Genomic DNA, 15235 nt, shown 5'->3' on the forward strand with positions numbered 1-15235 from the left:
TGAGACAGCAGCAGAGAACGGCCCTACGTTTTGAGACCCTGCACACCCATGTGGGAAATCCAAAAGTGGCTGCTGGCTCCTGCAAACAGAGCAGTTCAGCTCTGGCTGCTGCAGCCACTTAGGGAGTGAACGAGTGGGCAGAAAATTTTTCTCTCTGTGAATTTCCTTTCTAATAAAAACAAATAAGTCTTTAAGAAATAGAATTCTTGGAGCTATTTTAGTGGTGCAACAGGATCATCTTCTGCCCTAGGGCACTGATATCCAATATGGGCACTGATATCCAATATGGGCACTGGATAGTGCTTCATCTGCTTCATTTCCGATCCACACATGCCTCTGCGGCCATGGATGGAGAACAGCAAATGAGGGCCCAAGCTCTTGGAACACGGCACCCACATAGGAGACAGGGAAGACGTTCTTGGTTCCCAAGATGGACTCGGCTCAAGATCGGTTCCAGACCGGCACAGCTCTGGTCATTGTGACCATTTGAGTAGTAAACCAGCAGATGGAAGATTTTCTCTCTCCGTCCTCCTTCCTTGTCTATAAAGGCCTATACTATTGTAATAATTTGGGGAAAATCAGTCAGGGTAAGAATTTAGGGAGGTGCAGAGAAATCCCAAAACCTATGCAATTGTACCATAAGATTCTAAATAAAAAGAATGTTAAAAAAAAATTGCCATCCAAATAAAAATAAATAAATCTTAAGGGGAAAAATTCTATAAAACAGAACACAGAAGCATTTGCTGCCTATGGGACAGAAAACTATGTATGTAAAAAACCCAGGTTGTAAAGAAATATGTCAATTGTACATTGTAAGTACATAAATAAGACAAGTGAATATAGCCATCCATCACATCTGGCCACTCCATTTAAATGAAATAAGAATGAATAAAATTGGGGGGGGGGGGGAATTGCTATGATACAGTGAGTTACGCTGCCTTCTACAGAACTGACATTTCTTATGCTTCCAGTGCTACTTTTGGCTGCTGGACTTCCAATTCAGCTCCCTGCAGATATGCCAGTGAAAACAGCCATAGATGGCCCCAACGTGGCTGGGTGCCTACACCCATTTAAGGAAATGTGGATGAAATTCCAGGCTTTACCCTGGTCCAGCCCTGACCATTGCAGCTGTCTGCAAAGGAAAACAGTGGATAGAAGATTTCTCTGTTGGCTTCTTTCTGCACAGCTCCGTAAGTCTGCCTTTCAATTAAATTAACAAATCTTTACCAAAAAGTAAATATAAAATGATGTTAAAACTGAATTTTGAGGGGGCAAGCACATTAGGCTAGTATCTAAATCCTCGCCTTGCATCTTCCGGGATCCCATACAGATGCTGGTTCATAAGGATGACCCAAAGCCTTGGGACTCTGCAACCACATGGGAGATCCAGCAAAAGGCTCTGGCTCCTGGTTTCAGACTGGCTCAGCTCTGGCTGTGGTGGCCACTTGGCGAGTTAACCAGTGGACTGAAGAGCTTTCTGTGTTGCCTCCTGTGTATCTGCTTCTTCAATAAAAAATAAAATAAATCTGGAAAAAAAAAAGAAAACTTAAAAACACCCCCAATTTTGAAATTATTCCAATGAGGATATTGCTGTAAAGTACAAGTATTCTCAAGTTAAAAGAAAGTTTCACTAGAAACTTTGGTTTTTGAAAAATCACCCTTTTTCTGTAATTCTATCAGCATTTCATTAATAAGCATTTAATCCACAGTATTTAAACTAGAGGAATAAAAATTAATTCTAACCAGGTACATAGGTGCTTTTCTATACAAGTTATATTCAGTAAGTACAATAATAAAGCAATTACCTTGAGAATTTAGAGACAAGTTCTTTGACAAGGACCCTTCAAACAATGATGAGTTCTCAAGATGCTGCATTAAGAGACTTAGAAATTCGTGCTTTGACCCAGGATGCTCTCTTCCAAAAGGATCATCTTCACTAACATAAGCAACTTCAATTATTTGTAAAGGATTAAAATTTTGATTTCTGAATTCATCTAAGGCACTATTCCAGATATTGCCTTTGTTGATACATAACCTTTTAGTTTTTTTCTTAATTTGGAATCCTAACTCTATGAGTATGGTTGAAATATCTCTTCTAAACTTGTTGCCTTGCCTATAAAACATGAATTTAAACACAGATGTTAAGTACTTTTTAAAAAGATATAACAAACCAATTACAACAACCAATAAAAAAGAAAAAATAATTAAGAGGACCTTCTCTCTCAACTCTCACCCAAAAGCAGAACAATGGTTACAACTAGAACCAAAGCAGTTATATAACACTTGGTTTTATTTTGTTATTTCTTACACACATATTCTACAAACTCAAATCACTTGCCTCAACAGATTACACTGTTGTGTATTTTCTATCATAAAGCTATAGTATATACTAAAGCTGATATTATAAAATCAACCCAATAGAACTTTTATTCTAGACTATTAATTCTCATAGTCCTACAGCATCAAAGCAATAACAACAACTAGCAACATGTTAAAATGTAGATTTTGCGGAGCTGGAGGTGTGGTGCAGCAAGTTAAGACTTCTCTAATACAGCTTCTGGTTAACACAGCTCAAAGGCAGCATAGAACCCAAGAGATGGGGTCTTTGCAAACTACGAGGGAGGCCTAGCTTGGGTACCAGGCTCGTGGCTTTAGCCTAGACCAGTCCTGGCTGTTGTGGTCACTTGGGAGTAAAGCAGCAATGGTAGATCTCTCACTTCAGGCACTCTGGTTTTCACATAAACAAATAAATATTTGGAAGAAAATACCAATTACTGAGTCCCACAATATAGCTTCAGAATCAAAACCTGCTTTTACCAATTCCAGTAATTGTCTGGATTAATTCAAAAGCATACTAAATCTGTTTTTCAATGTGTAATTTGAATTAATGTATTCAATGTGCATGAATCACCTTTCCATTTTTAAAGGGTCCAGCACCACAGCCTAGTGGCTAAAGTCCTTGCCTTGCATCACTGGCGCCAACTCCTATCCCAGCTATTTCATTTCCCATCCACTTCCTGCTTGTGCCCTGGGAAAGCGGTAAACAGCCTAAAGCCTTGGGGATCTGCACCAGCACAGGAAACAGGAAAGCTCCTAGGTTCAGATCACCTCAGCTCCAGCCTTTCTGGCCACTAGAGAAGTGAACCAGTGGATGAAAGCTTTCTGTCTGTCCTTCGATTTGTAAATCTGACTTTCCAACAAAACTAAATAAATCTTAAGACAACAACAAAACAACAACCAACAAAAACCTGAGTAGCAGCACTACGGTGCAGCACGCTGGGCTGCTGTTTGGAGTGCCAGTATCCCATATGGGCACTGGTTCAAATTCCAGCTGCTCAACTTTTGGTCCAGCTCCTTGCTAATTTGCACGGGAAAGCAGAGAAACACAGCACAAGGACTTGCGCCCCCGTCACCCAGATCTGGCTACTGACTGTATTTTGACCAAGCACTGGGTATTTGCAGCTATTTGGGAAATGGATCAGGGGATGAAAGTATCTCTTCTCCACTTCTTCCTCTATTTCTACAATTCTGATCTTCGAAAAAATAAATGTTAAACAAAAAGCTCGTTCCATTTCAAGACATTACCATAGCCACTATGGTCCATTTTTTTTTCCCCCAATATCCCAATCATTAACCCAAGGTGAAGAAAACACAGAATTATCTCTTCCTGTAGTAGGCTGGATCCTTTTCTCTCCTAAGGGTCAGTGGAAATGTTGATGTCCCTCTTTTAAAACATTGCTTCTTAAAGTAGAGACATGAGTCAAGCTTCCTTTGTTATACATTGTTGGGATCCAAAATATAATCATTTATTTATACACATTTGCTTTTTATAAGTTTACTGATTTTTCCTGGAAAGGCAGATACACAAACAGAAGGAGACAAAGATATTCCGCCCACTGGTTCATTCCCCAAGTGGCTGCAATGGCCAGAGCTGACCCAATCCAAAGGGAGGAGCATCTTCTGTGTCTCCCACACTGATGCAGAGTCCCAAGGCTTTGGGCTGTCCTCTACTGCGTTCCAAGGCCACAAGCAGGGAGCTGGATGGGAAGCGTGCTGTCAGGATTAGAACTGGTATCCATATCAGATCCCAGCACTTGCAAGATGTGAATTTAGCTATTAAGCCACTGTACCAGCCCTTTACCACAATTATTTAAAAATAATATGAGTACATGCTTGGTGCTTAGGAAACATGCATCCCATATTGGAGGGCCTGAATCAAGTCCAGGTTACTCTGCTTCCTAATGTGCAGCCTGGGAAGGAGGCAGGAGATTCTGGTTTAACTACATTGGTCATGCCACCCTTGGACACGTCCAGACTGAGAGCTCTAGGCTCCTAGTTTTTGCCTCACCCAGCTCACTTGTTTCAGACATTTAGATAATAAACCGGGAGATGGATGATTTCTGTCGGTAAAATAAAATGAAAAACAAAAAATAACAATAATAAAAATAGATCCTTAATACAAATTATAATACATAATTAATGAAAACAGATTTTTAAGTTGTTCTAATGAAGTTAGCATTTTTATTTTTTAACATTTTCCTACTTGAAAATAAGAAAACCTGTTACTATTGGAGAACAGCAAGGAAGGAGAGAAGGGAGCAAGAGGCAAAGGTCCTTTACTGAGCGGTTCTCTCAAATACCCGCAACAGCTATGGCTTGGCTAGACTGCACCTAGAAGCCAGGAAGTCCATCTGCTCTCCCACCCACAAAGGCGGCAGGAGGCCAAGCACTTGGTCTATCTCCTGATGCTTTCCTCAGCACATCAGCAGGAAATGGGATCAGAAGCAGAGCAGCAGGCAGATGCACCGGAACATCTGGCATGTTGTGCCACAATCTCAACCCCACGAGCAGCATTTTAAAACAGTAACTGAGTAGTATTTTGCTTATCTGCAAACTGACATTTATCAAGTATTCTAACAAAACCTCTTTTACATCTTCCAGCTATTTAAACCTGGAATTACTTTTAATGACACAGTACTTAATCATGTTTACAAACTAATGTTATTTTTCTACTTTTTTCTGTTTGGGGAAAGCAAGTATTTAAGAACTCCTTTTGCAAAATCTGCATAAATTTAACAAAAGTCATACAGCCAAACAAATATCTGACAGAGTAAAGTATGAATTCCAGCCTTGTTGAAATATTTGTGTGAATTCCAAACTGAGGGTTATCTCTCTTTTACCAGTATGCCTTAAATGTTTTTAAAAGTGTTGATATTTAAAGTTTTGACATTGACAGTAAACATATTAAACAATTATTACATCATCAACAAATCACCTTTATATTAAATAGGGCTATTTTTATAAAGTGGCATGGTATGATATTTTCATATCCTGTCTTATTCTACAAACAGTATTTAAAAAGCATATTCCAGAACAATATTTATCAAACTATCTTGCAAATGATATACAGGAGAAAAATTTTTACAAACTATCTCACTTTATAATAAAGTAAGTTCACATTTATTCTTCCTATATGCACGGCTATCTGAAATTCTGCATTCCATTAAATCCCATTTACTTTATGTAATGCCAGACACAATGATTTCCATGATCAAATGTTGGATTCTGCTATTTGAAAAAACATTTCTAGGTAATTTTATAATAAGCTAATATTCTAAATGGCATTTCCAAGCTCACTTCTAAAATATTTTTCTAATTTAGAATACCCACCTAAGTAGGTCTTTACTCTGGGCTCCAGGTGACTGTCTGGGTAATTTAGGTGATGATTCCTCCAAACAGTTGCTAACTGCCAAATTATTAGAGTTGGATAATGTATGTTTTTTTGCTTTTTGGAAACCTATAAATTTAAATTCTAGTATTAGCATAGTAGAGTGCACATATAAACTTTGAAATATGTATTTGATTATAAACCACTTTATTAAAAAAAAAATAAAATATTACCTGAATTGTAGATAATACTTCTACATTCCAAACACTCCCAATTTTGGTCCCATGATCGTAGTAAGGAACAGGCTAAATGTGTTCCACTGGAACCGCAACACTGACAACGCTTTATTTCCCATTTGCTATGAATGTTCAAAAGAAAAGAAGTTTATGTTTTAGCATTAGCTAAATTCACCTCCAATCACCAAGCACTGCCATAGAAAACTGCCTGTTTTAATACTGTAATTCTTCCCAAAGTCTTAATGTTCCCTGTTTCATATATGTTTATAACCACTTCGTCTACATATAACTACTAAATTAAAAGCCTAAAAACTTACATCAACACAGATACATGCACAGACAAAAAATATCAACATAAAATGAACAGATTTTTCTTTATATCTAGAGATGATGCATACTGTTACATCAGTGTATTTGCATGGAAAAGCAGCAAACAGTAAATTTCAAGGTGAGGAGTATTTCCTGGGCCTGCTACAATAGCCTAGTGGCTAGAATTCTTGCCTTGCACACCTGGGATCCCATGTGGCCACCCATTTGTGTTCTTGCTGCTCCACTTCCCAACCAGCTCCTTGCCTGTGGCCTGGGAAAGCAGTGGAGGATGGCCCAAAGCTTTGGGACCCTGCACCACTGTGAGAGACCCGGAGGAAACACACAGCTCCTGATCAGCTCAGCTCTGACCATTTCTGCCACTTGGGGAGTGAATCATTGGATAGAAGAACTTTTGCTCTGTCTCTCCTTCCCTTTCTGCATATCTGACTTCATAATAAAAATAAATTTAAAAAAAATTTAAATAAAAAAATAAAAAGTGAGTACTATTTCCTAAAATAAGCTTGCTCAGACACTTCAGGTATTTTATAGCACAACAGGGTACAGATTTCCTACTTGGCTCATATCTTTTTTTTTTTTTTTAAAGATTTCATCTACTTATTTAAAAGGAAGACTTGGCAGTGGGTGAGTGTACAATAGAGATCTTCCATCCTCTAGGTTTCTCCCCAAATGGAGATAGCTTGGTCTGAAGCCAAATGGAGATGGGTTGGCCTGAAGCTTCCTCGAGGTCTTCCCACATAGGTAACAGGGATCCAACCATTTGGGCCATCCTCTGCTGCTTTCCCAGATGAAGTGGGGTGCATGTGAGAAGCCAGCATGCAACTGCAACTTTACATGCTATACTGCAACACTGGCTCTGGCCCATATGCATAATCTATCTCATCTGACTTAGCCCTCCACATAGGATTCTGCCTGCCCATCAACACCCACCTTTTCTGTATGAATGAATATGGGCTTCCCCCTTTCTGGTGCAGGTGTAACTATAACATTTTATTTAATACAGAATTGGACATCATTCCCTGAGTATGTAGAAATGTTATGCTGAGATATAGGCAGATACCCTTTCCCACTCCACAGGTCTGGGAACATCATACTAGCCTTCTGCTCGCAGGCATGAGCGTGCAGCATGTGTGTGCCGCATTCTCTTTCCCAATAGCTCTGTGCGCTGATGAGGAGGGGACAGCTGACTAGAATCCTCACTAAGCACCAGGCCTAACACGCTTTCACATGAAGAAAACTTAATCCCTACAACCTCAGAAAGCAGAGATAATCTTGCTATCCAAAGAACAGAAGTCGTAAGCAATATGCCCAATCAAGTTTCAGAGTGAGGTTTCCAACCTACTTAACCTGGCTAAGCACTACACTGTTCTTTCCCTCACCAATCTGCTTTACCCTCACCAAGAAGGCCAGGAGTGAGATTACAGAGAGCAGACAGCCCGCTGCTGTATTCCAGCAGACAAGGCAAAAAGTAGAGCAATGATAAAAAGTATGGGATTAAAACAGTAGTTTTTGCAGTTACTGATTATATGACCAATGGGATAAAAAAAATACAGCTGTAGTTAAAAGCTGCCTAAAATGATTTTTTAAAATATTTTAAAAACATTAATAAATGTGTTGTTTCTTAAAAGGCTATATATATACGACCTCACCTGAAACTCAGCACAACACTTGCAGGAGGTATTGTGCATGTTAGTATTTACAAAGGAATAGCAGGGCCGCATCAACCCAACATAGGCAAGAACAAACATTCCCTTAGAACTGACTGAAATCTCTGCTCCTGAAAGACTCACAATATGCTACAGTGAATACTAAGCTACTGCCTGTGAGTCTGGCACCCCATACCGGTGCTGGTTCCAGTCCCAGTTTGTCCACTTCCCATGCAGTTCTCTATTAACGGCCAAGGAAAGGAGCAGAAGCTGATCCAAGTGTCACCCTCATGGGAGACCCAAAGTTCCCAGATCCTGGATTTGGTCTGGAACAGTTCCAGCAGTGAGGGCACTTGGGACTGAAAAAGTGGATTGAAGATCTCTCTGTCCCGCCCTAGTTTTCTCTGTCACTGTTTTAAATAAAATAAATCTTTAAACAGAAAACACCAATTATACTGTAACAAGCACATGAAGGTAACCCCTTCCTAGCAGCGAGATTTAGGAGTAAGACCACTAGCACAGAAAACCTTTCAGGGGTGGCCCCATGCAGTAACAGCACAGCTTCTGCCTGCAGCATCAGCACTGCATGTGGGCATCAGGTTGTGTGCCAGCTGCTTCACTCCTGGCAAAAGAGTGGAGGATGGCTCTCAGGCTTGGGCCCATGCACCCACATGAAGGACCAGGAGGAAGTTCTTGGCTCCCGACTAGACCACCTCCAGCTTTTGTGACCACTTAGGAAGTGAATCAATGAAGGGAAGATTTCTTTCTCGGTGTCTGTCTCTCTGAGTAATTCTGCCTTTCAAATAAAAATAAAAAGAAATCTTGAACCCGGTGCGGTGGCGTAGTGGTTAAGGTCCTTGCCTTGCACGCCCGGGATGCCATATGAGCGCAGGTTCTAATCCCGGCAGCCCAGTTTCCCATCCAGCTCCCTGCTTGTGGCCTGGAAAAAGCAGTAGAGGACGGCCCAAATCCTTGGGACTCTGCACCCGTGTGGGAGACCAGGAAGAGGCTCCTGGTTCCTGGCTTTGGATTGGCTTAGCACCAGCCGTTGCGGACACTTGGCGAGTAAACCAATGGACGGAAGATCTTCCTGTCTTTCCTCCTCTCTGTGTATCTGACTTTGCAATAAAAATAAATAAATCTTAAAGAAAAAAAAAAGAAATCTTAACAAACATACGCAGACACACACACATACATAGCAGCCACGTGCAAAGTGAACTAGCAGACAGATAAAGATTTTTGTCTTTTCTCCTCTCTGAAAATCTGCCTCTCCAAAAAAATAAATATTTTTTTAGCAAATTAACAAACAACATATTTTAGTACCTTTCTCAACCAATTTTGGGCTAAAATGTGTCCTCCAAAAATTCATGTATGCCCATGACCTAAAAAAGTTAACTACTTTCTTAGGATTTTTAAGCCAAATCAGGTCATATGTATGGACTCCAATCACTACAATTGGTATTATTTTATATAAAATACATAAACATATGGATGTAACACATGCACACATCTAAATAAAAGGAAATGATACTGCAAAACAGAAAGGCACAACCTTGCAAAAACACAGTTACAAGCAGCCATCTCATAAGCCCCAAACGGAGCGCTCAGAAAAACACCCAACTGCCATCTTCCAGATCTAAGACTTCTAGTATTCACAACTGTGACAATACCAACTTTCGGTTTTTAAGACAAACCATCTTAGGTATTTTTTTATGACAGCACAGGTGAACTAGGTCTTTTATGTGCATTGTGCTATTACAGCATCCGCTAGGCTAGCCACATTTCCAAGTGCCTAACATCACAGAAGGCTAGTGGATGTGCGTGTGTGTGTGTGTGTGTGTGTGTGTGTGCGTGCGCGCGTGCGCGCGCACTCAGAGAACAATGGAGGTCTAGATAATATTTACAGACTATATGAACTGCAATAATATTTTCTATAAAACACATATAAACTTAGAATAAACATAACTTATCCGAGGTTAAAATTTTAAACATAATCAAGAGCAAAAGTGCATTTAATTAACTAGAAAATCTACTTTTTCAATTGAAGGCTTAATCATGAAACTGTTAAGCAAAACTCAATTTTCAGAAATACCTATCAGGTGCGTTATAGTTTCGCCCTTCCTTGCAACGACATCTTCGGACATCACAACGCTCATAGTGCTGCAGAAGGTCTTGATAAGCATTATCTTCTAATTCCCAAGATGCATCTCTATAAGCAAAAGTGTGGAAGGGAAGCAGGAAGAAGTTGGTTAGCAGGTGCTAAAATTTTTATTACACAATAAGGTAACAAGATAATGACAAGTCACATGTTATGCAAAACAGTTTTGAATATTTCACTTCTAAAAAATGAAAAATGTTTCAGGAATGAACACTTAATCTGATTTGAGCATTACACATGTGTATACATATATATGTATTGAAATGATACTACATAAAGAGTACACATGCTGGCATCCCACATGGGTACCATTTCGAGTCATGGTTGTTCCACTTCTGATCCAGTTCCCTGCTAATGTGCTTGGGAAAGCAATAGACAATGGCTTAAGAGCTTGGGCCCCTGCACCCACGTAGATCAGGAATAGGTTTCTCCTGGCACCTGGCTTAGCAGTTTTGGCTATTGCAGCCCTTTGAACAATGAGCCAGCAGATGAAAGCTTTCTATTTTTTTTTTCTTTTTTGTTTTTCCCTGTCTCTCTATAACTCTTCCTTTCAAATAAATCTTTTAAAAATTATCATTAGGGCCCAGCAGCGTGGCTTAGTGGCTAAAGTCCTCGCCTAGAACCCGCCAGGATCCCATATGGACTCCGGTTCTAATCCCGGCAGCTCCACTTCCCATCCAGCTCCCTGCTTGTGGCCTGGGAAAGCAGATAAGGATGGCCCAAAGCTTTGGGACCCTGCACCCGCGATTGGGAGACCTGGAAGAAATTCCTGGATCCTGGCTTCGGATTGGCACAGCATTGGCCATTGCGCTCACTTGGGGAGTGAATCATCAGATGGCAGAAGATCTTCCTCTCTATCTCTCCTCCTTTGACTTTCCAATAAATAAATAAATCTTCTAAAAAATTATCTTTAAAGTTCAGATCTATTAGTGTTATTTTATTCTATACTTTGTCTCACAGTGAATTTTAAAATGCTTAATGAAAACTTAAATTTTCTACATGTTCCTTAACATTTTACTTCTCATTTTTAATTTCAAATTTACTATCATTTCTAGATTCCTCAATTTTAATCATTAAAAAAATTCTTTTCATTCGCAATAAACTACTTCCTGACTTCCTTACATACATTTATAAAAACCATATTTGAAGTCTGAAGTAACTGTGTATAAAATCAATCAAATGTGGACTCAACTGAGGTACTTGTATTGAAAGACTGGAAATCAACTGAGACAATTATATCATGGTCCCAGTTCTCCAGGTGTCCCTGCTCACCCAAAGTGGAGAAGGCTTTGCATTTGCATCATCACGGGAAATGGTTACCTGTCTAGAATCCGTCAATCAGAGACAAAGAATGATTTCTAAAGTAATTAAATCCAGTATTTAAAACACCATATTTTTGGTTAAAAACTAATGTTACTCACTTTTCTGGAATATGAATTCCCATTCTCAACATCTCTTTCTGAAAGATGTCATTATTATTGCATATTGTACATCTAAAGAAAAATACTCCTGCATTTATTGCTTGAGCCTACGGCGGAAACACAAATCTGCTGTTAAATTTGTTATCAGGTTACAACCCAAATGACACACAGGACATGTGCTGCTCTGTACTTAATAGATTATGAAAACAGTTTCCATGCTAGCGAATCCCAAACTTAGTAAAATTGAATCTCAAACATAGTAGAATCTATGTTAGCACATTGCTAACATCACAAGATTTTTTTTTTTGTCCAGACTTAAAATGTTAGAGTGAGCTGATATGTGACTCTGCCTAGCTTTACATCCAACAAAAATAACTATTTTTATTCCTAAATAATGATGTTGCTACCTATACTATGAGGAAAAGAATCTACCTTGTAAAAATGTTGTCACAAATATTCCTGCTGTTTTTATTTAACATAATCTATTGAAGGAGTTTCCTTCCCAGAAAAAGATTAGCATAAAAACTATTCTCAATGTCACAAAAATTACAAATATAGAAGCCACAGAGAATACTCACAAAGAAAAGAAATTATTAAGGCAACTAGAAAGAGTAGCCAGTCCTCAGTTAAAACTAGTAGCTCACATTCACTGAACAAACATGTAAAGCCTACTTATAAACGCCAAAAGTCTATGCTAGATACTAAAAGTCAAAACCAATAAATAACTCGAACCAATTTCAAATTCAGGAAATTCTAGTGAGTAGTCATATTTGAGAACACAGAACTGTAATGCTGGACTGGGTAGCAAATATACTAAATTTAGAACAATATGGAGAAAATTAGCATGGCCCCTATATAAGAATAACATGCAAATTTATGACGTGCCTCATATATTTCTAAAATAAATAAAAACAAATACTTATGGCCCAGCACAGTGGCCTAGCAGCTAAAGTTCTCGCCTCCAGTGTACTAGGATACCACATGGGTGCCGGTTCTAATCCCGGTGGCTCCATTTCCCACCCAGCTCACTGCCTGTGGCCTGGGAAAGCAGTCGAGGACGGCCCAAGGACTTGGGACCCCGTACCCATGTGGGAGACCTGGAAGAAGTTCCTGGTTCCCAGCTTCGGATTGGCACAGCACCGGCCGTTGTGCTCACTTGGGAAGTGAATCATCAGACAGAAGGTCTTTCTCTCTGTCTCTCCTCCTCTCTGGATATCTGCCTTCCCAATAAAAATAAATAAATATTAAAAAAATAATAATAAATAATAAATATATCTGTAGGGGTTTGCTTTGTGGCAGAGTGGGTTATGTGGCTGCATATGATACTGGCATCCTTATGGGGCCAAGTATGAGTCCAAGCTGCATTATTTCAAATCTGGCTCCCTAATAATGTGCCTGGAAAAGCAATAGAACCTGGCCTAAGTGCTGGGGCCCCTCCATTCAGGTGGGAAATGTGCAAGAAGCTATGGACTCCTACCAGCACTTGGTTGCCAGATCTAATTTAGAATCAGAAATTTCAGTGATTTGTGCTTGCCCTCTGTGTGTGTGTGTGTGTGTGTGTGTAAGGGAACACATGGGTACTTCTTGCCAGTTGTATGCACCTAAAATCATCTTCTTTCTTCACCATTGTACAAATCATACTCCCAGTTGATGAAGGTTACTTGTGTTTTTCTGTGCAACTTCTTCTGTCAGTCCTAATCCTGTTGCTTTAACATTACATTTAGTTCAAATGTTTATTTATTCATTTATTTGAGAGGCAGACAAATATACACACAAACTGAGCTCTTACCCGGTGGTTCACTCCTGTTCATTCCCCAGATACCTACAATATCTTAGGTCGGAGTAGTCTGGAACCAGAACCTAGAGCTCAGAAACGCAACCCATTTCTCTCACTGTGGTGTTAGAGATCCAGCTATCTGACCCATTACCTGCTACTTCCAGGGCATGGACAGGTAGCTGGAATTGAACCCAGGCACTCCAGGATGAAACACTGGTATTCTAATTGCCATTTAAAGAATTAGTGGGATTTCCACTATTTCCTCAACAAAGTACGCTTCACTCTGCCACTTTTAGCTGAATAATCTTAGGCTTAATAGCTCAAGGAACATAACACAAAACTAATTAAGTCTTATTATTTTGACTTTATTGGTGTTTTCTTTTTTAACAATTTAGTTACTTATATGAAAGGTGGAATGACAAGTGGTAGAAAAACACACAGATAGACAAATCTTTTCTTTCATCAGCTGATTCACTACTCCCCAGTGACTATAAAAGTCAGGGCTGGACCAAGTCAAAGCCACGAGTCGGGAACCTCCATCCACGTGTCCCACAGAGATCTGGAGCAGTGTTTGAGCCATCAACTGCTACCTCCAGGCACATTAGCAAGAGGCCAGATTGGAAGCAGAGCAGCCAGGACTTGAATTAGTACTCTATCAAGAGAAGTAGATTCTCAAGCAGTGGCTTAGCCTCCTGCCCCCTGTCCCAAATACCTGAAACACTGACTTTGTATTGGCTTTATTAAAATATAAGGAAATTTCTATCTTCTAATTTTAACAGATTCAAGATGGTCATTTGGCCTGGCAATAAAGACACGAATTAAGATACCCCTCAATCCACACCCAAGTGCCAGATTTATTTCTATGCCATGCCTTCTTACTAATAAGGACATTGGGATGCAGCAGGGAAAGCTCAAGCAACTGGACCCACGCTACACAGATGGAAAATATGGATGCACTGTTACTTCCCAGCTTTGCCTGACAGAACTCTAGCCAGTAGGGGCGATTTTGAGAGTGAAGCGGCACATGAGAGCTATTTAATTCTCTTCCTCTCAAACATTCTTTAAGATAATAAAAACAGTATTAATTTGAACTAAATTTGTTATTTAGTATTCTATTATATTTATTAACTGGCACTTTTACAAACATACATCTCAAATTTCAAATTGATAATAATTTGAATCTTGTAAAAAAAAAATATTCAAAGGACTGGCATTGTAGCATAACAGATTAAGCCTACACCTGCAATCCCAGTATCCCACAGGGTGCTTCACTTTCAGTTTAATTCCTCGCTAACACATGTGGATAAACAGTAGAAGATGGCCCAAACTCTTGGGCCCCTGCACCTAGTGTGGAGAGACCTGGATTGAGTATCCTAGCTCCTAGCTTAAGCCTAGCCTGGCCTTGGCCTTTATGTCCATTTGAATAAACTTGTACATAGAAGATCTCTCTTTCTTTCTCTTTCTAATTCTGCCTTTCAAATAAATAAAATCAATCTTTTAAAACGTTCAAGCATTTTCCAAATAAAAGAAATTTTACATTCTATTTACCTGAAAAGAAGCCAAAAAAGTTTTGCATTTGCTTAATTATCAAACAATGCATTTTTTTTATTAATGTTTCCTACAGGAAAAAAACTGGCCTATCGACATCCAATCTAATCTTATCTTAGCCTGTTTTTAAGTTTACTTTCAATTTCACATACTTTGGTTTCTACAGCTGAAATACATAAGTGGAATTTTGGAATTAAAATGTGGACTTTATTCATTGTGAAATAAAAACAAAATGTTTAGGTAAAAACAAAATTTTTAAAAATTAAAAAAAAATTTTTATAAGTATAAGTATACTTTTAAAAAGTTGCATGTAACCTAAGCCATCCTGTTAATCAAACACTTCAATAGTAAACTTTGTATTTAAAATGGGTTTTACTGAATGCTTTAAAGCTATTTGTAAGATATAAATTGTTAAAGATTATAACATACATATCAATTATTTCTAATTTAAAAT

At 39.0% G+C, this 15235-nt stretch overlaps 1 protein-coding gene and 1 non-coding gene across 5 annotated transcripts in view; one reads left to right on the plus strand and one right to left on the minus strand.

The window, feature by feature from the left end:
• The window catches only part of G2E3 (G2/M-phase specific E3 ubiquitin protein ligase), a 49786-nt gene that overhangs the window by 14485 nt on the left and 20066 nt on the right, over positions 1-15235 (minus strand). For 3 of the 4 annotated variants that reach the window (XM_040969260.1, XM_040969259.1, XM_040969261.1), the window contains 5 exons: positions 11457-11563; positions 9970-10086; positions 5902-6026; positions 5671-5797; positions 1806-2113 (listed from right to left, as the gene is read on the minus strand). In XM_040969260.1, coding sequence (XP_040825194.1) covers positions 1806-2113; positions 5671-5797; positions 5902-6026; positions 9970-10086; positions 11457-11563 — 784 coding nt within the window. The remainder of the gene's footprint in view (positions 1-1805; positions 2114-5670; positions 5798-5901; positions 6027-9969; positions 10087-11456; positions 11564-15235) is intronic. The other variant, XM_040969262.1, reaches the window with a different exon arrangement.
• Positions 12246-12352, plus strand: LOC121149562. The gene has a single exon (XR_005882715.1). It is a non-coding gene; the product is annotated as a U6 spliceosomal RNA (small nuclear RNA).

The sequence above is a fragment of the Ochotona curzoniae genome, unplaced genomic scaffold (assembly GCF_017591425.1).
Source record: "Ochotona curzoniae isolate NIBS_2020 unplaced genomic scaffold, NIBS_Ocur_1.0 scaffold_4701, whole genome shotgun sequence".
NCBI classification, from domain to species: domain Eukaryota; kingdom Metazoa; phylum Chordata; class Mammalia; order Lagomorpha; family Ochotonidae; genus Ochotona; species Ochotona curzoniae.